This window comes from Eretmochelys imbricata, chromosome 10, assembly GCF_965152235.1.
Source record: "Eretmochelys imbricata isolate rEreImb1 chromosome 10, rEreImb1.hap1, whole genome shotgun sequence".
In the NCBI taxonomy this organism is placed as follows: Eukaryota; Metazoa; Chordata; order Testudines; family Cheloniidae; genus Eretmochelys; species Eretmochelys imbricata.
This window is the reverse complement of record NC_135581.1, coordinates 58,581,910-58,606,073: the sequence shown is the minus strand read 5'-3', so window position 1 is coordinate 58,606,073 and position 24,164 is coordinate 58,581,910. Positions and strand designations below refer to the sequence as shown.

Genomic DNA, 24,164 nt, shown 5'->3' with positions numbered 1-24,164 from the left:
GGATATGCCTACACTGCAATTAAAAACCCACAGCTGGCCCATGTCAGCTGGTTCAGGCTAAGAGGTCTTTAACTGCAGTTTAGACGTTCAGACTCAGGCTAGAGCCTGATGTCTGGGTCCCTCCCTCCTCCTAGCATCCTAGAGGTTGGGCTCGAGCCCAAAAGTCTACACCACAGTTAAAAAGCCCCTTAGCCAAGCCCTATGAGCCTGAGTCAGCCAGAGGTGCAAGTAAGCTGGTCCGGTGTATCAGCAAGAGCTGGTACGCCGTGCCAGACCAGACCGGCTTCCCCAGGCTGGCAATTTAAAGGGCCCGGGGCTCCCTGCAGCGGAAGAGGTGGGGACTTTAAATCCCCCCTGGGAGCTCCTTGCAGCAGCCGGAGCCCCAAGCCCTTTAAATTGCCTCCTGAGCCCCGCTGCCGGAGCCCTGGGGTTGCGATGGCAGGGCTCCAGTGATGATTTAAAGGGCCCAGGGCTCTGGCCGCTGTGGGGAGCCCCGGGCCCTTTAAATCACCACCAGAGCCCTGCTGCCGCTACCCTGGGACTCCGGCAGCGGGGCTCAGGAGGCAATTTAAAGGGCCCGGGGCTCCCCGCAGTGGCAGGAGCCCCGGGCCCTTTAAAGCACCGCCCGAGCCGTGCCACTGCCCGGGGCTCTGGCAGCCAGGATCGGGCAGCAATTTAAAGGGCCCAGAGCTCCACTGCAGTAGCAGTGGCTGGAGCCCCGGGCCCTTTAAATCACCCCTGAGCTCCCAGCCGCCTCTGCAGCTGGGAGCTGCCAGGGGGGATGTAAAGGCCCCACCTCTTCCGGTTAAGGCCACACCTCTTCTGGTTGAGGCCACGCCCCCGCTCAGGACTCCGGCATAGTTTCACCCCTGGAGTCAGCTGACGCAGGCCAGCCACAGGTGTCTAAATGCAGTGTAAATATACACCAGGGATCCAAAAGACCCCAGGTGTAGACACAGCACCAGACCCTGTGTATCCCCAACTCATCATGAAGTCACCTACCAGGATTAGGCTCTGGATATTCCTGTATTTAATACAAATAAAGCCAACGGATGAAATAATGCGTCAACTTGTTCAAGTCAATCAATCAATGTGTCAATTGAGTCAGTGACATCTGATAGGAACAACCAAGATGCTAATAGCTTTTTAAAGAAAAGCAGATGAATGTTTCACTGTAGAAATATTATTCCACACTGGGCCTGATTCTGTAGGGTGCTCAGAACCTTCAGCTCTCTTTCATGTCAGTGGGAAATCAGGTTCTGAATACCTTGCAGGATCAAGCCCCTGGTCAGTTTTACTTCAAAATAGGGACTACAATTAAGCTAAACATTTTGGAGGCATACACTCTTTTTCAGTCCTTCACCAGACTATATCACACTGTAGAAAGCCACTGGACTGAAGCAGATTTCATTAGAGGGGTTTACATTATTCTGCCTCATTGCTCTCATAAACAGGCCTCTCTCACCACTGGAGAGTTAAAGCATTTAGTTCAAGAAGTGTATTACTATTCAGTCCATGGATGTACAAAATCACAGCACTTCTAAAGCAGCATTCTTCATTAGGCACTGAAATCTCTCTAAACTGTACAGAATGTGATTTTTTTTTCTTTAAAAGAAAAGAAAAGAAAAGAAAAGAAAGGCAGGCAGGCTAGAGCACATTTCTTTGGCAAGCACTCACTCACTGGCACAGCCTCCTTTGCAGAAAGGTTTCAAATGGCCAACAACTGCGTAACTTTAATTCCATCTGGGAGCAAAACCAAGGGCTTGCTTCCATATTTGGCAGTTTATATAATCTCTCCCCTTCTCATCTTTTGGGGAAATAAACACACAAAAGTTTACCTTGGTAAAAGGTAACCTTGGGGGGAAGACAATGATTAATCCAGTCTATGTGGAATTAGAAGAAAAAAAAGTCCATCAGCTTGTGATTGTGAGGTTTCCAGTATTATCTCGTTCTGCTAATATAAATAGAAGCCAGCAAACTCAGATATCGCACAGGATGGAAAGCTCATGATGAATCATCAGGTCACGTCCAGGGGATCCAGTCAATGCCTGCACAGTCAGATGATTCCACTGGCAGCACAGATGTCAAAATCTCATATTTCAATGTATAAGTAAAAGTGTCAAAGTTCAGCTGAAGCATGATTACACAGCAAATTTAAGGGGTCTGTGTTGGTGCATAACTGGCATTATAGAGCAACAAGAGGAACCAAAAAATGAACGGGCAAAGCAAAAGAACGTTCAAGGAGAAATTTGCCTTAAAGAACAGCTTTATAAAAGAAGCCCTGTCAGAATTCCTGGGAACATTTATATTGATAGTAAGTGTCAGCTGTTTTCCTTCCTTCCCACTAATTTAATGATGGACAGTGTTTGTAAGGGGACATGTGCTGCTTTTCCTTGTACTCTACAAGTAGCATGGGTCAGTGACTGACAAATAGTGCACAGCAGTGAATGAATTGCTTCTATTTAATGGTAAGTTTGTTATTACTTCAGTCACTTGAAATAAATATGCATGACTATTAAATATAGACAACAATATTTGTTGAATGTACTTTACAATTGTCTGTTAAAGGTTTCATTTGATAGCTGACTAGGTTTTTAGTGACTTACCAACTTCTGAAAAACGTGCAGATGTGAACAATACACTTCAATAATCCTGCTTTTCTATTTTTTTTAAAAATCAGGAATTTCTCAGTTCTCACGCATGAGTTCCATTTGCATTGACTAATTAACCATATTGTGCAAATAGGGGATAACAGATCTCAGACTAGGTATCTTTTCACTGTGTTACACAGATTTAATCCTGTGATTCCTAGTGAATGTAATGGCAGTTGCACTGCTGAATCCTCAGGTATTTGAAAGCTTATCATATTTTGTGTGTATATACTGTTATATTTGCTGTAACCTGCTACTGTTTTCCATTTCAGGCAAATATTATACCCCCTCCGTTATGTATTCACAACAACAAAATGTTTTTCTCTTTACTTCTTATTCAAAAAGTTTCCTGGGATCTTTGCATATTAGAAATTAGACACACAACGTAGATTTGATTTACAAAGACACACTGGCATGTTATTAATATTCTAATAGCACATAAAATAATGATTATATTGTGCTTTCCAAACACTGACTAATCCTTAGTGAGTTTGGTATTCTTTTTTTAAGATGGGGAAACTGAGGCACAGAGCAGGTCCCTGATTTACCAAAGAGAGACTTCAGTGACACAGCCGGGATTAGAATACTTGTTCCAAGACCCATCTCCTTCCTTGTAGATGGAATGCAACTGTCTTGTGGTTTTGCTAAGCATTTCATCAAGGTGAAACTGCACCAAAAACTAAACAAAACAAAAATAAAACCAAAAGTACCTACCAAGACCCCAAACTAAATACAGGCATAATACTTGCATGGAAAGGTGTATCTTTTTGTCTGTTACCATGTCAGTTAGATTTAAAGCAGGTCATCTAGAAGACTCCCGACAGTTATGGAAGTGTTGAAAATGACATTCTTTATCCTACTTCAACTAACTCTTAGCACGGGCATTACAGTAACAATCTTACTTTGCAATTTTCCAAAACATCTATACGGTGTTATAACAAGGAACAGTACTCACTCAGTTAGATGCAAGAATCTCAAAGCATTTTACCAGCAATAATCAATTAACATCCAGTCCTATGTCTTAACCACATGATCCTCCTCCCCCACTCATTAATCAAATTCTGTAAGTGAAGAAAATATATTACAGTGTAGATACTATTATTTAATGTTCTGCCACGCAAGAGTGGAAGGAAATGCAACCCTACAGTCTGTTTTATAGTATAACAGGGAAATCAAACTACATAATCCTGGGGTTGGCAATGTGACTAAATTTCACAACCTACTTTCCTTTTTTTTTAGTTTAAAGTTGTTTCAGCCTTGGATAATGCTGAAAAAACCTACAAATAGACAAAACTGGATAACTGAGCAATCAGCAAGCTGCTAAGAATCTAGGCTGATGTTTTGACTGCACAGGATTTTCTGAAGTAAAGTGCAGTACAGGTTTATTGTAACAAGGTGCTCCCTTTTCTGCAGTTACTTGCCCCAGGAGTCAATGGAATCCCACTACCAACAGCATCTCTCGCCTCATGATTCACTTCTTTTAAAAAAAAAATTAAACCCGATTTAATTTTGAGCTGGTGAAAGGGGCATGACTGACAACTCTGGAGACAGAAATCCACGAAGAGCAGGTACAGAAGTAAGAGCTTCCCCACACTGTCCCACTGACATGCCTTAATCCTATTCTAGAGTGAGAGTCAGACAGTTCAGTGGGTCTATTCAATCCAGAGCCTCTCTGGAGGCACAACTGATGCCAGTTAGGAGGATTGCTTGTAGGATGTGGATACTATATCCACCTAGAAATGGGCTACGACCACCTATTGATTTCCCATATGCCACATATTGCAATGACTTTCAGTCACGACCAAATTGGGGTTTAATAGAATAATAAAAATTAAAATTAAAATAATTTGGCCAGTCTCTTATTTCTCCTAGAAGTGGAAGGCTGCATATGTTATTACTAACTCAGGATTCCAACCCCACTGACCCTAAGAAGATGTAGCTGCCCCGCCAATACACACACAGGCAAAGCAATCCAACTTTGGCTCCAGTTCTTCTGGGAGGCAACATCATTGATCCTAGACCGCAATGCATTCTTATGTTACCAAGTTTTAAAAGTTCAGTCAAACCTGGAATGTTATTTCCAAACTCTGACAAATTAAAAAGCCTTATAGGATTTATTTCAGGATATTGGTAAAGTAGCAATTTGTTATGGGGCAAAACCTGCCCTTCCACCAGGGTCGCGGAGGGTTCTGCCTACAGTAGAACTGATGTGGATCCATTGAGGACAGGCCTTGAGGATGCCACACAGAGCTAGCTACTCACACACCCTGTGCCAGAGCCTGGCTTCATGGGGATTCACTGCACACCACAAATCCATAGGAAGAAAGTGGGATAGGTGAATTTGATGGCGTATAGGTCAACAGCCATGGCCCCCTATATAAAATGGGTCATAGATGCTGCTGTGTAGCCTACTCCAGTTTTAGACCCCTCGGCTATATGGGGAAAGGGCTGCTTTCACCACCAGTTTCCAAAGTGTTCCCCAGCACACAGCATGGCTGCTCTAGTTATGCTCTAGGACCAGGATTAGCATGGTTCCACCATACATAGGCAGTGAAAACGTCACATTTAATTAAGGAAGGAACATCAGGCCTCGTGTGTAATTTCTAAGAAACAAACTTGGACTAGTGCAGTTTCTATATGGCAGAGCTATATTAGCAGCATAGGCAAATGTGTGCTACAAGGAGTGTGCATTATGCCAAAGATTTCTGCTTGCAGATGGTTTGCTGATGTCTGAACTGTTCATTTCCCCATTTTTACACTTGTGTTGGTGGCATTACATGTAACATTTAAAGTCTCATCGTGCAGTTTAAATACACTTTTAAAGATGAAAGTCTATCTTTAACCCACCCAGTTATGGTAGGTCTGCAGCACATATATAAAAATAGAGACAACTGTTTCTTCACAGCAGGTGCAGTGTCATGTGATTTTTGCACACCCAGGATATGGAAACTACAGTATGGGCCAGATCATTCCAGTTCTGGCTGACATTTGGCCCTGTTCTCATTATGGTGAGGTTTGCACTCCTCCAAAACAGGCTGTAGGTTCTGCCCCAAATCTCAGGGACCTTCCCTGGGTTTCCGTGTTTCATCTGGGTCTCCCACACACATGCATGCACCCAACCCCTGCCCCATGCCAACCTCCCATACACAGACAGCTTCCTGGCAGTGAGACTCCACTGGACCCCATTGACAGGGCTCCTGCAGCTGGCTGCAGCCCTCGCACTGTGGGGCCTGTGGCACATTTCCTCCCAGAGCTCCATGGGGCTAGTGGCAGAGGCGGCTCAGGGAGACTGACAAAACAGAGCAGAGAAGCAATGGAGCAGAGGAGTGGGTTATATGATTTCCAGGGGATCTCTCATTAGGAGTCTGCATAGGGCTAGTCTGCCTCTCTCTGGTTTAAACCTGCATTCTCTCTGTATATATTCCCTTGTTTCTTACCCTTTTCCAAAGCCATGTCTGTGCAAGGGTGTCTTGCATCAGCGTAGCATACACCAATGCAGCTACACAGGAACCAAGGTGGTGGTGATGTGCTGCTCCAGTGTAGTCAGACTTACTCCAGTTTACACCAGTGTAACACATCTGAACTGGAGCAGTGAAATGTTCCAAAAGAGCAACTCCCTTGCTTGTTCCCATGAGCTGAGTGTATTTTCTGTTTTATTTTCACTCTCAAGAGAATGTTCTTGTTGAAAGCAATTTCCCAGAACACTGGCTATGGAGCCAATAACTCCAGGGTCCAAGAGGCAGGTAGGGGCACGGCCTGTTTACTTGCTAACGTAGAGCACAAGCTTCCACTTGCAATATCAGAGCAAGTGGGTGGCAGCTGTGCAGGCCCCCTTTATAAATAGATTGAGTGTTGTGTGCCTGAGGCCTCCGACAGATTGTGGAGAACATTTCACTGTGTGTTATAGTTGGAGATGAGGTTGTATATGTTTCATGATACATCTACACTGTAACTGGGGGGTGTGATTGCAACATACATACCCAAGCTAGCTTTAACCTAGCTAGTGTGGGTACCTGACCAGTGGAACTGCAGATGCACAGATTTCAACACAGGCCATTCGAGCCTGTCCAGAACCTTAGGTAATTACTCAAGCAACTAGTCTGCGCTGAAGTCCATGCTACTGTGGCTTCAGTACTGTTGGTACCCGTGCTAGCTAGATTAAAGTTAGCTTGGGTATGTATGTTGCAAAGTACTGCAATCACACACCCCAAATGCAGTGCAGGTAAACCCTTAAACTTGACCTTGAAGGGAGTAGAGCCGGGGACTTAGGAGGACTGCTGTCCTTCTGCGCAGCTTTAGTCCGTGGCTGAAGTCGCAAGGCCTCCTGTGTAACTCCCATTGAAACAAATGGGTGTTTGTGTGTGCATAAAGACTGCGGTCTGTGGAGATCCAATACACCAGCTGTGTTCAAGACACTGCCACAGGCTGAGGGAAGGTAGCAGCGGTTGTTTGATTAATGACCGAATGCCTATTTATCTTGTGGTCATCAGCATCTTTTGTCTTGTTTTCAAACCGCAAGCACTTCATTATTGTACTCACCACTTTTTTTTTTCTGGTTCCTATTGTAAATAAACTCCTCTTTGGGTTTGCACCAAAATACCACGTCTTGGTTTATTCCTGTCTGAAAAAGCTACAAATCAGTCATCGACTGCTGGTCAAGTCACAATCAAGTCAGTAAATCCATTATAATTTAGCTGACTTCATATTTTCCTTCTTCCATGCTCCATATGAACTCCAGTGCACACTGAGAATGGTATCTTCCTGTATTGCAGATCCACAGTAGCGAAGCCATATTTCAAGTCTTTATAAAGTGGTGTTTATTGGATAATAGCCAGTTTAAATCTGGATTCCTTACTTCTGTTTATTAAATGAAAGACGTGTTTAGCCTACATTGTGGAATAAGTACTTACAACTTTTGTATTTTTAAAAACAAAGATGATTTAAGTTTTGACATTATCAAAAAGCAAAGTTTGAAAGAGAGGTTAGAGTATCTATGTATAGAATGAGAGGGTTCAGTCATTTTTGTATATTATAAGATATAAATAAAATAGATATCAGTGGCCTCTAAGAGCCACCTAACTATTAGCTGTTATCATTGAAAATCTCCAGAAGCCATCATGTGAATAGTTAGTTAGAAGGAACTTGAAGTAGGATGGGTTAGTCATGAGTGAGAAAAAAGCGGTTATAAATGAAAGATTAAAATGCATTTATAATTGAAATTTTGATACATCATTTACTATGGCAACACCCTTTATAACAACATTCTATGCATTGTTGGGCTCAGATACGGTAATATTCTGAAAAGTGTCTCTACAATGTCATGGAGTTCTATGCAGTAGGGCTTCTGGCATACTGAAGTACAAATAACACAATAATAATCATTCATGATTTGAACTTGACACAGTTTGGTCCTGAACTTGCAGAGCATTTTACAAGTAAAAATGTGTGTGTTTTTTCCTATCTGCCAAAGCCATAAATTCAACCTGGGGTCAGAAAGTTTTCTGGCTCCTGGAAACTTACCAGTAACATAGATTCTGAAGCTAGAATTTTGTTGGCAATCCTATTGATGACCTGCAGGCCAAATAAGAATTCCCCCCCCCCCCTTTCTCTCTCTCACATGTATTGAACCTGCTTGCAAACAGAAGTCAAACCTAATAAAAACATCACTTACTTTTGTCACTAAAGAGGACAGTCAGCCCAACACACAAGCACCAGATTGTGCTGAGTGAGGGGGATATTTTTGCATAGTTACTTTTCAGGCCATAATTGTACTTTTATCAAAATTAGGTTTTTGCTCCAAACACCAGTTCATATCTCACTGTAGTTTTTCTTTCTAAGTGAGCTGAATGTTTAGCCGTGGAGTGGAAGAACTGGAAGGGAGGCTAGCTAATGTTTTTTCAAATCTAAAATGTTTTTCACAGCAAATAATTTTTAAAAGTTACAGGAAATCCTTTGTGTTTCCTGTTACCCAAAGTGCAAAATTGTGGTAGTCAGGCTTTCCAGTATCTGACATTTTAATTTCAGGTGCTGCAAACATTCTGTACTGTGCAAAGGTTTTAAAAGAGAATTCAGTTCATCTTTGCAATACCAGCAGCCCCATCTCATTGGCTCCTGTTGATTAACACAGAGGTACCAATAAGTAAACTGGGATACATTTTCAAAGGACAGAGGCCTAGAGTCCTTTGTGCAGATATGACTTTTGCCAGCAAAATTGGCACTGAAATGCATGCACATTGCTGAGTACTTTAGCCTCTCCCAGCCTGACTACAAAATAATCAAATCTACATTCACAATTCAACTGTAGGTGCAAAACGTGGGTGCAAATTTTGCAGGCGCAAATTTGGACACTGCTCTTTTGGTAATTTGGCCCATTAAGTAAGAAAATAAAAATAAATACAACGAAGTTAAACTAATAAAGTTTCCAAACTGTTACAAGAGCCTGGAACATATAACGAGAGACAAGAAATTAACTTTTCACTATAAAGCAAGTTTACACTCTTTTGCCTTCAGTATGCTCTGATTGTTAAAATCATAGAATTGTTTGGGTTAGAAGGAATTATTGTGAGACATCTAGTTCATTCCCTTGTATAATGGCAGAATCAATTTCTAAGCTGTCCCTAAAACTGTTTATGACTGATATGGCAATTTCCTGCAATATTCTTGAAAAACCTTATTATGTTAAATGTACGTATTATTGTGCGCTGGGGTTGTATGGAACCTTTCTGGGGGTAGTGGCAGATACTATACCTGGCAATTCAAAAGAGACTATATTGAAAATATGCCAGATAAGTGTGGACATCTGGAACAATAAGTGGATTTTCTGGGGAATCCCTAGGGAAAGATTAATGCAAATTCCCCAGCTACAGGAGAGTATCATTGTCTGCTGATTACCTGTTACAGCAGGCCAAGCTCAAAGGCCTGAGCACTATAAAGAAATAGGCTGATCTGCCCAGTTTTTGTTCTGGTTCTGGATCTAAGATGGATGTGAACTTGTAACCCTGGAGAAAACCCAGTTGTGGGTTGTGAAGGATTAAAACCTACCAGGCCCCTTGGTTGGAGAAAGCAATGGCCTCTGGTAAGCCTTTAAGCATGCACATAGGAACTTCTATTGTTTTGATATATTCTCTCTCTAATGCTTTTACATTAAGAACAAATGTGCTTGCTTAGAAGAAGCAATGCAGCAACTTACACCTGTAGGCAATACACTGGTCATAGCCTTTGGAGAGAAAGCAAAGCACAGCCACTGGCCTGTTTAAGCAAATTGACTTGTTGGGGGTATCACACTGTAAATCAGGGAACTGCCTTAAAAACCCCACTCAGAAGGGAGTGAGGCACAAATCTCCACCCAGAAGAAGTGACAGCAAGGAGCTGAAAACAATTAAATGGGTCCCCTGGGTGGACCACGGAGGGAGAAAACAGGTGCAGTTGCCCTGAAACTGTGACAGCACAACACCCTCAAAAGAAGAGCCTGGGAACTTAAATTCATAACTCTGCTGGATGCTAAAATATATAGATTAACAAGTGCACTTATTTTGACTCACTGTGACAATTTGTAACATACCCTATTGCCTGCTGCCCTTAATTGCCCACTTCATTTCACGTGGTCTTCTACAGCAGGTGTGAACCCCTTGTGCTTCATAATCTATTCCACCTTCTGTTTAGCTTAGGCGCTCTGGTTACCTTCTTCAGACCTAAGGAAGAGTTCTGTGAAGCTAGAAAGCTTGTCCCTTCCACCAACAAAAGTTGGTCCTATAAGAGATTAGCTCACCTACCATGTCATACTGTTCTATTAACATTTGAAAACATTAAACTTACACAATTTATCCTATTTTTGAATGAAAACAAAGTTCAACTAGCTAAGAGCCAACTACCAACGGCATTGTACACCCAGCATGGGGTGTGACTGTACATGTGGGAGCATGACCAAAGCCCTGCTTTCCCATTCATTTGCCAGCGCCTGGAGGAAGTGCATACTGCACTTTTCAGGTACCGCTCTCCCAGGAGCCATTAGGCCAGCTTCTGTCCTATGCAGGCACAACACCTCCAGACACCACTGCCTGTGTGATACAACTCCCCAGCCAGCATTGCTGTGGTTAAACATGCTTTTACTTTTTTTAAGCTTTTACATTTGTAAGTCGGTGCAGGAAGGAAAAGAGACAGACACCTCTCAGTACAAGAATAAATGATGAGACTTGCAAGGAAACACCAGTTTAAGATAATCTAGTTCTTCTTGAGAAGCTAAAAAGTAATTCTCCCCTCCTTCTCTTTTCTCTGCACCCCATCCCCATTTTGAAGCGGACACCCTCCACCTCTGCAAGGTAGGGTCTACAACCTGAACTCCTTCAGAGTGTTTTCCTTTCCGACCCTCTCCTGGATTTCTAAAACCCAGTGAGAACCTGAAAATAATTTTCACCAAAGAAATTAGTTCAAACTGGTTGTCTTGCCTAGTTTAGGACAGAAAAGCATTTCAGTATCCGGGGATGAAGAGGGCAACATTAAATTAGTAAAATATGAGACAGTATAGACCTTTCCAGTTTCCCCGGGCAATTTAAGAGTTTATTCCTCCTCTATAGCATGTGCAAGAGCAATAATAAAACATTTAAAGCACTACTTTAAAAATGCAGTAGGGTCTATAGCTCAATATTTCTCATATATGTTTTATTTTACATAGAGCAATTTGAACCAGATCTTCACGTGTTTTAAAAGCTTAAATGTACACATTTCTGCCAGACTCTTATGAAATGTACAGTATATCACTGTCTCCTAGTAGTAATGTTTTTTGCCATTAAAAGGAAGTTTCAAAATTATAATAATTTTAGGGTTTATGTCCATACTATTTAATTACCTAAATGATCAGCTTTAATTCCAAACCCTTATTTCATTGGATAGTGAAAACAAATGAAGGGAAATCCATTTGAGCCTGAAAGGATATTGATTGTGTCCCAGGAGATCTCCAGAAGAATGGATATGGCACTCTTATTACTCCAAGTTTGATTAAATTGCAATAGCAGGACAAAACTAAATATGTAACTAATGATAAAGAGCCATGTGGTTTTAAAGTAGTTACATGATTTTTTTTTAACTAGTAGACTACATTTTTATTGCGCCATGAAAATTAGAAATGATATCAGCCAAAACACTGGAGATATTGGAAAAGATGGAGATGAAGAGTAGTTTTTGCTGAAGATTTTCCATAAAGGATAAAAAAAGCTTCAGAAAAATTCTGTGGCGTGAATTCTTCCAGAGCTCTGATCCGAAATACTAGCTGTTCTAAAACATGCCTCTGTTGTTATTATTGTTTGAATTGCGATAGTGCTTAGGACCTCCAGTTATGGACTAGGCTCCATCGTGCTAGGTGTTGTACCAACACACAGGAAAAAGTTGGACCCTACCCCCAAAGAGCTGACAGTTTATTATAAAAACAGTTAATCAGGAAATCAAATGGGAAATAACGATTTAAGCAAAGTTGATTTTGCAAGTAGATGGATTGTAAATGAAAGAGCACTAAAAATAGACAAAGGAAAAAACTTGAAACCATCGACTTGATAATTGTCTCTGTCTGAAAATAGTTTAGATGTTATTATTAAAAACAACACCTAAGATTCCCGTAACTGAAGAAGATCACAGAAAAATATTCTTTACATTTTCAGTTTTACTTTGTGCATTTGACAGCAATTTGCATAGGATCCATTTTACTGTTTCCCCCATAGAATCAGTTATTTAGCCAGTTTCCCCTCTTTGTGAAGATCCTTCATATAGCAACAGGGAAAAATAATCTTTTTTTCTAATAGGAAAATGTGATTGTCCCCCTGCCAATTTTTGTGGTTTTACAAAGAGGCAGAGGTAGGACCTGTAACTTTTCTTTCTTTCTTTCGTTTATACTGCTATCACCGCAGTAGCTGAGCAGCTTACATGTGAGCTTGCCAGCAATACAAAAGACCCTAGTGGAGTCTCTGGCTCTTCTCCCATTTCAAAATTAAAAAAAAAAAAAAAAAATGGTCTGGGGTATTTTTTTAGGAGTTTGTGGGAGGGGCAGGGAGATGTTGGGGTTTTAAAAAAAATTTAGTTGGTTGATTTGCATTACAGCTATGTTCCTTTGAGTGTTCTTTAATTGACTAGATTTCCATGTGTCAAACGTTTGAGCAGGTCAGAAATGTCCTCTGTTCCTTTGTCTACATTCATTTTAGAAAATGAAGATTTGGAATAGATTCGGCCCTTGATACAAGAAGGTGCAGATCACACCCTGCAGCACTAGCAAGGCCTCTGATGCCCCTTGGAAGAGGGTAGCAGAATTAACCCTTGGGAAGGGCTGTTGGTGTTCTCACTGCCCCTCTTCTTTGAGGCGTTCACAGGTCAGGGACAGCTTCAGGGCTACTCGACACTGGAAAGTTAGGTCGACCTAGCTATGTCGCTCAGGGGTATGAAAAATTCATTCCCCTGAGAGACATAGGTAGGCTGACCTAAGCCCCGGTATAGACACAGCTAGGTCAATGGAAGAATTCTTCCATCAACCTGGCTACTGCTTCTTGGAGAGGTGGGTTTACTACAGTGACAGAAAAACCCCTTCCATCGCAGTAATAAATGCTACGCTATAGCACTACGGCAACTGCAGTTCTAACCTAGACATACCGTTAGTTTCTAGGAGCACTCCACCAGAACCCAGCTGGCAGAGGCTGTCAAAGGCACGTCCAAATCAGCACATCGCCTGAGAACCTAGCTATACCCACTCCCAGGCCAGTGGCACCACTTTATGGGCTGTGCTGGTGTTAGGACCCAGGGACTAGAACCCAAGTCTGCAGAGCCTAGGGCAGCTGATATTCCCACAGTGGCACTGGGAGGCCATGCAGAGGCACAGCTAGGGAGCACTGTGGAGAGTAAGTGCTGCAAAAAGCAGTGCCCAAGAGACCCAGAATGACTGTACCTTGTGGCCCTCTGATTGGCCAAGTACCCCTACTTAGCTGCAGGGGTTGCCCCAGGAAGTTGTTGGGGCAACCACACAGACTCTGGCCTGCTGGAACACCAGACTTCGCCTCATCTCCTGATCTCCATCTCTGACTCCAGCCTGACTTCAACCCTGATTGCTGCCTCTCAGTTCTAACCTGGTACTATCTCTGATCTCCAGTCTCTGACCCTAGCTTGACTCTGACCCTGACTCTTGTTTATGGGACGTGGCCTTGAGATTGCTCCAACTCCTCCCGCGCAACTCCCATCCCTGGTGGGCAAACCTCAGCTGTGACCACCTATGCCCTTGTCCCTTACAACCGGTTAGCCATGTTCCCCACCGCAACCCAGCAGAGGGCAGGTTGCAGCCATTTCATCTGCTCACCTGATGGACTTTCTGAAATCCTATATCCTGATTTTTCCCTGAAAAATCCTAACCAGCCAGGGGGGAATATGGCTACTGCCTTAAGGATGTCACATCAGACAGTTTTCCCCTACAGATGGTCCTCCAAGCTCCCAACAGGTTCCCATGACAATCTTTCTGCTTCCACGCACTCAGAATGGATGAAGCTAGGATACAGCAAGGACTCTCTCTCCTGGGATGATAGGACTTTTAGCCTATTGTACTGCATTGCATTCTGGGGCATCTCAGCCTCAAAGAACCAGATGCAGCTGTAGAATAATCCAGACAAATATTAAAGAGGCCCACCTTGCCTAAGAAAGAGGGAGAAGGCATGTTGCCTGCCAACAGAAAATGCCTGCCGATGGTTGCAGAGAAAGGTAGGAAGGCGGGTCTGGTGTCGGGCAGCGAAGCGGTCCTCCCTTCACAAAGAAATCTGCACTGATAGTTTTACTGCATTAGAGTGATCCTTGGAGCAAGCAAATGTGCGTGTCAACATGTGGCTGTCCTCTGAAAAGTGACTAAAACAGACACTATTATTTTTCAAAGACTTTCAGATTAAGAGTGCTTCATGGACAAGTTAAAAGATGGGTTTTGTAACTGCCACCTCTGGGATCAGCCTGAGTTTGTGCCGAGTTCTTTCCTTCTTGTAGGGATAGCTCAGTGGTTTGAGCATTGCCTGCTAAACCCAGGGTTGTGAGTTCAATCCTTGAGGGGGCCATTTAGGGATCTGGGGCAAAAATTGGGGATTGGTCCTGCTTTGAGCAGGGGGTTGGACTAGATGACCTCTTAAGGTCCCTTCCAACCCTGATATTCTATGATTCAAAATATCAGCAGTTGTAAAGATTCTGAAGACCATATTCTGCCCTCAGCGACACCTGTGCCGCTCCATTGTAGGCTTGCACAAGTGTAACTGACTGGAGCTTACTGCACAGTTCTGATGATGATGCGCAAGATACAACAGAATGCAGCTCATTGTCTAAACTGCGTTGGCTCTTTGCAGCTAACAGCGGTAAAAAGCAATAAACTTCGTTTTGGCAAAAAGAAAAGGAGGACTTGTGGCACCTTAGAGACTAACCAATTTATTTGAACATAAGCATCCGATGAAGTGAGCTGTAGCTGTAGCTCACAAAAGCTTATGCTCAAATAAATTGGTTAGTCTCTAAGGTGCCACAAGTCCTCCTTTTCTTTTTGCGAATACAGACTAACACGGCTGCTACTCTGAAACCTTAGTTTTGGCACTACAGGAAGTAGATCTGACTCTGAATACACAAGCAGCAACTCTGTTGAGTAAAGAGATACCATTCTTATATATACTTTAAGTATTGCACTTTAAGAGGAATCAGACACTATAGCCTCTATAGAAAATAGATCCCTTATTGTTCTGGACTTGGACCTTTCAGAAAACCCTTTTTAATACCAGAAATGCTATTATATACATTTTTGCAGAAATCCTGACTATCACACAGATGGAGGCAGTATGCTCTCAGTCTCGCCAATGTCTGGGAAAGTTCTACAAGCTGCCAAGGAGTAACAAGGATATTATGCTTAAAGGAGCCCAATTGTTTTCCTTCCCCTGATGTTTGTCATATTACCCAAGACAAAGGAAAGGCTTCAATGTCTGAGAAGCGAGCTCTTCTGGCAGAGAATGTGTAGACAGCCACCCCACACCCAGCCAAACTACATGTTATTGAAGACAATAATCTTGTTTGTTTTGGGACAAAAAGAGTCAGCCCTGAAGCTACTGGGGTAAATATAAGCAGATGAGGCTGCAGACAACTGGAAGCACAAGATAAGATAAAGGTATCTGCCCTCAATTACACTCAGGCAACCCCCACTGATTTCAATTGTTTCAGTCAATGAGATTGCATGGGTGTAACTGAAGGCTGAACTTGGCCTAGAAACTTAAAATATTGAGTTACAACATGCTGATCTAGTCCAGTTTCAGCTCAGATTAGTGGAGGTTACCAAGATATTAAATTGCTGCTCATGTAATAATATTATGAGGTGGTATCTGCAAGCTGAGCTCCTGGTATGCATATAATTGACTGTGCCCATGATAGTCAGTACTCATTCACTGCGCATGGGCAAGCATTATACATACACACTGGGCAAGGTATTGACTGCCTTGGCTGCACGTGCTAATTTTAGTTTGTGTGCCTGCTTCTGTGGGTGCCGTTAGTTGCAAGCACAAAAACAGAGGGGCTAGAGCTGAAAGCTTGGCCCAGGGCATGGCTACATATTTAGAAAAGATAGCATTTAGCACTCCCTGCCCTCCCTCCCCCATCTTCTTCCCCACCCCAGTTGTCTCTCTTACACACAGACTGGGTCACATTTTCAAGAAGGTGGTCTCTTTTTTGAGCCTGCAAAACTTGTGCCCAGCCATTCACTTGAGGGATACCAACTGACTGAGCGCAAAATATGAGTGCAAACTGTACCTGCAGAAAGGTACATAGGTACCATAGCAATATTGGGAACTTTTTGTTACACTTCTAAGCTGTGTCATTCACTAGGTCTTGCCTGGTGCAATTTCTCAGATATCCCCTCTACAAAGTCTGAAGAATGAGGTAGCTGCAGAGCACAATGCTTTACTCATCCTCTACCAGCTCTGGTCCCATCAACTATTCCATTACCCCAGTCTTGTGGTCTAAGTCTCGAGTTGCTTCAGTTCAGGCATATCAGTTCTTGCCAGATTAAAGAAACGCCAACATACGAGCCTGGACGACCCAGGTTGTAGCTAAAGACAATAAAACTAGTCAGATTTAAAAACAATTAAAATGCCTTTTGTTTTGGTTTTTGTTGTGCGTGTCTAATCATTAAGAGAGAATATACATTACAGAAGTGTTCCACTCCTAGCATAGCATAAAGCAGACTGAAGCATGGAATTGGTCGGTCTGCTTCACAAGATACAATGCTATAGCCTATGCTACTGCTTTCTAACACAATAACCCTATCTATAAAAAGTATCCTGGCAACTCTAATGCTCTGGCACCACATAATGCTTTGTTTGCTTGTGAGCGACATATAACTTGTAAGCAACATCTGCCCCTGCGTAGATGATGCAGTTGGAGACAGACCGGCCCGGCCAAAGGCTTTTTGCTGGTATAGTAATGTCGGGGGTGATTTTTTTGGCAACTAGCAAAAGCCCGAGTGTAGATGCAGTTATACCAGGATAACTGAGATTACACTTGGGGAACCTGTACAGTATATGCTGGAAGAAGCACTTTTTTTGCTGGTATAAACTGCATCTACACTGGGAGGGTTTGCCTGATAGCTACACGAACAAACCTTTTGTAGTTTAGAGTAGGCCTAAGGCAAAATAGGCTTTTACTGCTGCTCTGCTTAGCTTCTGCAAAGAATCTGCATCACACTCACAATATGCACTTCTCTAAGAACAAATGTATTTACATTCAGACAGAGAGTTAGCAAGACCATCTGCAACGCAGCCATCTGGTGGCTCCCAATAACATTACACCAGTGATTGAAGAGAGGTGATTAGCACGAGCTAACTTGGCATCACTTTTAAGTAAAGATAAGAAAGTGATCATTCATGAGGAGCAAGAAAAATTAGAATCCCATACACATGGACAGGTAGAAAATGAATATGCACATGAATATGAATCACCAACGTAATTAACATTAAGAAAAGGAGTACTTGTGGCACCTTAGAGACTAACCAATTTATTTGATCATAAGCTTTCGTGAGCTACAGCTCACTTCATCGGATGCATTCACTGTATTTTCCACTGAATGCATCCGATGAAGTGAGCTGTAGCTCACGAAAGCTTATGCTCAGATAAATTGGTTAGTCTCTAAGGTGCCACAAGTACTCCTTTTCTTTTTGCGAATACAGACTAACATGGCTGCTACTCTGAAACCTGTCATTAACATTGTTCAAGATAATCCCAGTCACACCCTAACAAGGAGTGAGTCAGACTGTGCTCTGGCTCCTGAGGCGCTACTATCCAGTGAGCCCTAGCCTCTAGATACAGATGGACATGCTGTGAAATGGAAGTGCTCAGGCTGTTGATAACCACCCATTCTAGGGCCCTGGGCCCCAGTTCAGCTGTGGATCCCTAGTCAGCATAGCACTGAAGTGTGTGTTTACATTTAGGAATGTGCTTAAAGGGAGATTTTCAAAGGCACAAACTGACTTGCGGTGAGAGCTGGGTGCCTAACTGCCTTTTGTGACATTCACAATCTTCCCTATTGGTTTAATGTGGGGCTTGAGCATGTGCTTAAAGTTAAGCATAAGCTTAGTTCTTTGCTGACTCAGGATGGACTTAATCACTCTAAGTGCTTTGCTGAACTGGGATCTTGATGAGAACCAGCGTAAAATGTAAATTTGTTAACCTAGTGAGAATGCCCCCGTGTGAACTGTTGGAGAACCCTCATTTTAATGAGGTGCCATGTGGAGAATGCAGAGACAATGAAGCACTCATGTGAGGGCTTCCGCTTGTCCACACATCCAAGAACAGGGCTAAGATAAAATATTCACAAGTGGGCAGATTTTGAAAACGCTCAGTACAGAGCAACTCCCCTTTGCTCTCAATAGGAGCAGTTGGGTGCTGAGCACTTTTTAAAGGGTAGGCATAGGTGTTAAAGGAAAGAGGCACTCATTAGTGAACATGTATAACTATTTATTTTTCAGGCTGTTTGCACAGGGAAACAGCAAACAAGTAGATCTATTTGGCTGATTTCTCCAGAACTTTCTCCAGCTTGTCTCCTTCCAGCCTAGGCCCACAATGTAATTAGTCCTGGTCTTTCATTCTTGTTTCTGACCTTCATTTATGTAACGCTGGATCTTTCCAATCATTCCAACCTCTTTTCTATACTGTCCTGTCCATTTTATGGACACCTGGCATTTTAAATAGTTTTACATGATATTCTAGCAATTCACATTCACACAGAGTGTTGTCTGATCTCAAGACAGCATTACATAAGCACACGATAAAATCTCCAGAGATTCCTCTTTTACCTGCTGGTTGAACAGCGTAATCCAGAGTTTCAAAATGAAGTGACATGCTATGAAACTGTTGCGATATATTTCACAATTTTTATCATCATTTTCTCATTGTTTATAATAACCTATTGGAACTGAAATCTTCCCAGACAGAATGATCTTCCCCAATCAGCACCCATCCACTGGAGTGGACTTGTTTGTTTTGGGAGGTGGACTTCAGAAAGGGCAGCATTAAAAGGATTTAGTCTGAAAGAAAAGTCAAAATCAAAATATAAACTTGAACATGTTTTACACAATAAATCAAGCTGAATTTTGTGAGGGTGGTGCACGCGAAGGTGTGTTCCTTTCCAGTGACACTCAGCCCGAAGGCTCTTGTGCAGGCTCCGCACTGGGCTGAATTTCACCAACAAAGTTCAGAAGCATTTTCATGGGAGAGACCATATAAAATACTATGTATACGCAACACAAATTGAGCTAGGAGGCAAGAGCTGGGTTTGCTGCCTTTTAGTGAAGCAAGAAGAGAAATGTAACATTGTCATAGCACTTTGTCTTCCAACCTAGACGTTCACTTTTATTCCATGAATACCAGATCCTTCTCTGTTATAATCTAGGACATCGGTAGATAAAATTCCTACCCACGACAAGCCATGCTTTCTGCCACTGAATTGAGGGAGATGCAAAACCAATGCCCAGCACAATCGAAGTACTGGTTGTCCACACGCCATTGATTTCAAACACTTGCAATTCTTCACCAACATGGCTCCCTTGCCCTTAAGGCAGCACGCAGGAGTCACAGCTCTCCAGGAAGATCCCATTTACCACTTGGTGCCAGCAGGCTCACGCTTTATCTTTCCCTTATGGACTACAGGCACTCGGGTGTGGGTGTGTTGCCCAAGACGTCCTTAGCCGAGGGGCCATGGGCGGGACCGTAACAGTGGCCGTTGGATTTGCAATGGCAGTCACCATGGCAGTGTATGTATCCGGGGGCGTGTCTGGTAAGTCTTTTTTTGTGACGCATGCATACCACAGCTTTCACAGATTTATATATAGTCTAGTTTCATGGTATTCTTATCAGATACACATTTAGCAACTTCAGGTTGCTGTCTGCACCATTATAGCGGAGCATAGATCAGATCTTCCATTAACCCCATCCCTCCCCACACTTTCCTTTCTCAGTATTTAATAAATTCAGCCACCAGTTTCCATTCTGGACCTAAACACATAACACTAAGGCCGCTCAGAAACCTGGTACTTACAATAAGTGCTTTGCACCAGGTCAGAAAACAGCCAAGCCACTGCCCTGAGGTTTCCTCAACAGAGAGGGCTCCCTGGATAGCACAGGAGCCATGTTAGGGTAATGGCCAGGAAAAGCTGCTAGAGTCTAGCGATGCCCAGCTACTACAATGATTCCCAGCTGGGCACAAGTTAGAGTGACCCTGAAGTTGCTCTAACTTGTACCACTAGCCAGCCCTACGATCAGGGATGTATAAAGGTGACATACAGATACCTTTGCCATCCCCTTCCCCATGTCTGCAGCACGGGGAGCCGAGCCAGACTACAGATCTAGGTCTCACGTCAGTAAAGTGTCTAACTCCTCCTCCCACCCCCAAGATTTGTAAAATAATGTCAGTTTGGTCACTTTTAAGAATCAGGCATGACAGAAATCAATAAAATAATAATTCTCTTCTTGTACTGAGAGACTTTCCCTTTGTTTCGCTGTCTACCTTTGAGGTAACTCAGTACAGTACCAACATGCAGCACATTTATACCTTCCCATTCAGCTCTGACCAAATTGATCCTGGGAGCGTTTGTATACCTGCTTTCAGCTCAAGTGTTTATTCTGAGTTAGCTCTCGCCCCTAAAAAGGAAGCTTGGATTTTTTGTCTATAAGCAAAATTAATTGCCAGTGAAGAGGAGACTGCCATGGTTAAAGTTAAAGGGTTCCCTTGCCCTCTAGTTTCGGTTGAGGAAACTGTGACCACTGATAAAGAGGGGCAGTTCAGCCTAGCAATAAGCATGTAAATCTAGTTGCCTTGGAAGGAATTGCTGTGGCTGTTTGTTTTCTCCTCTCTAGTGTGTTTTTACGCAGACAATACATTGAGATAACTGACTGAGAGGATGTTTCTAGGTTCATACCAAGAAGTGGTTCAGTGTATTGTGAAACAGCCAGATCTCATTACCTCCACTCAGACAGATAAGTCAATAGTACCACACCAGCTTAATTTGATAGTACAATATGTCGGAATGCTGTTCTAATCTGAGCAAGGATTAACTACGGCTGTTCCTTGTGATGTGGATAGGGTTCAGTTAGGTCTTCCAATGCAGCACTATGAAAATAATCTGGAAAGCACATCTCACTTTTTGTACCTTTAAAGGATATTCATCTGAACCTGTCTAAAATATATGGGGCTCGACTGTGGCAAGGTTGCAAAGCTTTTTCTTTGAGAAGGGATTCTGCATGCAGCAAATTTTCTCTAGGAAAGACCAGATGTGTCAATAGGATGCGACAACCCAACATCTAATGATTTGTATATGTAGTAGAATATCTGCCTCCACATAGCCTCATTAATAAACCCTATGGCTCACTGGAATCCTGCATTCCCATGGCTAAGTGCTACTGACATCCTTCGCATTGGTACTTTAGGAAATTCTAACTCTCTGTATCATATGGTTAAAGGTCTGGATAATCTGAACTTTCTTCTAGATGCCATTTTAAGGGAATTTCCCTTTTCCCCACCATTCTGGGGCTGTCCACATCCCTGTCAATGCCCTGAGAATTCCCCTCCCCACACTTTTTCCTCATTTCACTGTTGATGCTTCCCCATCCTTCTGGCTGAATTAGAATGGAAATTACACTTTCCAAAGCCTGTCAATGCTGTTATTTCGTCACTTGAAGGAGCAGCAAGTGGCTCAAAGACCAAGAACCTTGAGTCTCCCAAGTCAGTGGTAAATCCACCCAGTAGACTAGCCCATTGCAGATCTAATTTTATCAGCCATTTCTAATGAGCTCCTTTTCCAGGTTATAAGCTTCTCCCCTGCATGTACTCGCTAAGAACAGGTGGGGGATTGTTGAAAGAAAATAAAATTCTTCCTTTCAGATAGAGTAAGGAAAAAGAAAGAAAAGACAAGAACATATGAAATTCCACATGAAGGATTGTTAAGTTCCAATCCATCTATTAGCTCTATGATGAAGAATTAGAAGAATTCATTCCAGATTGATGCCACTAGGTGACAGTTTTGGAAAGGATACAAGGGACGTCTTTATCCTACTTGTTATCTGTGTTTATCTGTTCACATGTCATAGGTGCTTATGTTTCACAAGAAGATAACACAGTGCAAGTAAACATGGAAATAGGAGAGAGACACCCTTTCTCCATTGCTATCCTTTGACAAAGGTCACTTTCTTATATACATATTATCAAAGACAAAGGCCATCATTTTTCTTACCTCAATATATCCCTGAATGTGGCTTTACCTGGAAGTTACCACATGGCATGTTCTACATTGTAGCAAAATCCACATTCATCATATTTATATTTTAGATATCTTGAAGTCTACTTATTACAGTAACTAGAAATATGCATTTCTTAAGAATCTACTGCACATCCAGCAATAATGAGGTTTACAAAGGCATTCAACACTTTTCCCCAATGCGGATGAAAAGGTGTTGAGGGAAGTGGATAATACATGACAAAACAAACAACATGATTCAGATGTTGATAATGAAGTTGTTACAGTAAACTCAGCTACTGGAGAAATCTCGTCCTTCCTAAATATCTAGGTACTTACATGGTCCCTGTCACAAATGCATCTGAGCATTTCCGAAATATTTAAAAATAGATCCCTCTGCATCCACAGGGTCACCCCAACAGCCCCCTGACCACACGCCCTCCTGAACTCAGCATAGGAGTGTGGTGAGGGGCAAAAGTGTGTCTATTCACTGGTGATCCCTAGTTTCCAGATAGCCTCTAGCCAGCACACCTGAGCAGTCTGAGGTGATTTTACTTAATGCCAGGGAAGGCTCAGTTCCCATCCAGCCCCAGGATTAAAGAGGGCAGCATAAAGATGACTTAATGCCACCTTCTCCTGAGTGCAGCTCAGATGTAGCCCAGAATCCAGATCAAGATTAGCAGCATGACCAAGTCAACATTACTTCTTAATCTTAATAAATGCTTGGGAAACAGAATGAACAGTCAATAACATTCTAATGAGACGCCCTCCCCACAAATACTGAGAAGAGTGAGCTGTAGCAAAATAACTCCATTGCCGAGCAAACCTAGGCACATAGTCTAGTGTTCAAAAGTGCTCACATTTTTACAAACACTCCACCTCCTCCTATTTCTCTGTGTTGTCTATATTATCGGTATTATTTTGTGATTTATTTTTCAGGTGGTCACATAAACCCAGCTGTTTCATTAGCCATGTGCGCAACTGGAAGGTTGAAATGGACCAAATTACCTTTTTATATATTAGCACAATTCCTGGGAGCATTTGTTGGAGCAGCCGCTGTCTTTGGGATTTATTATGGTGAGTATATAGTAGACACACCTATAGGACTTGCTAGAAGTAAGGAAATCTCTGAGACCCTAATGCTTCGATGAGTTCCAAGCAGGCACAGAGGTCTGCCACACACAGTTCATTGTGGGACTGGGGCCTATGTCACAAAAGAGAAAGGAAGAACTAAGGGGGAAGGCTCTGACCTCCTAAGTGTTCGACAACACTTACATTTCAGAAAACAGAAAAAGTTCTGAAATGTAGGAAAAATGACTCATTCTTGGGAAATTAGATACTCTAAGAACATGTATTTCTCACAAAGACTTTTACTTATTTAATTCTTAGCATGTATATAGGGCTCCTCCTCCTCCAAGGACTTTAGAAATATTAAAGGACAGATCCAACAGCCCTTATGTGAGTAACACCAACGGTGTTCAGTGAGACTTCAGAGTGGGAGATGAAGTCCCGCCTGACTAAATCTCATACCACCTCTTTGAGCTAGGTATTAACCCTATTTTATAGATGGAAACTGAGGCAGAGGGGTTAAGTGGTCACATATTAGAGGCAAGACTAGAATGCAGGAATTTCTGACTCCCCACTCTGTCTGGGCCATATTGTGGTATGATAGAAAAATAAAATGTCAGATTGGATATTTATAGGCTTCCCTGGCTAGATAAATCCTCCAGGATTAGGTCATTTCTTTAACCTCTGATTT

The 24,164-nt window shown here is 42.5% G+C and overlaps 1 protein-coding gene across 1 annotated transcript in view; it reads left to right on the top strand.

Moving 5' to 3' along the window:
• The first annotated feature begins 2,212 nt into the window (after nucleotides 1-2,212).
• AQP9 (aquaporin 9) overlaps nucleotides 2,213-24,164 on the top strand; it is a 34,183-nt gene continuing 12,231 nt past the window's right edge. Inside the window, exons 1-3 of the mRNA XM_077828532.1 lie at nucleotides 2,213-2,314; nucleotides 19,824-19,950; nucleotides 23,345-23,482. Coding sequence (XP_077684658.1) covers nucleotides 2,213-2,314; nucleotides 19,824-19,950; nucleotides 23,345-23,482 — 367 coding nt within the window. The remainder of the gene's footprint in view (nucleotides 2,315-19,823; nucleotides 19,951-23,344; nucleotides 23,483-24,164) is intronic.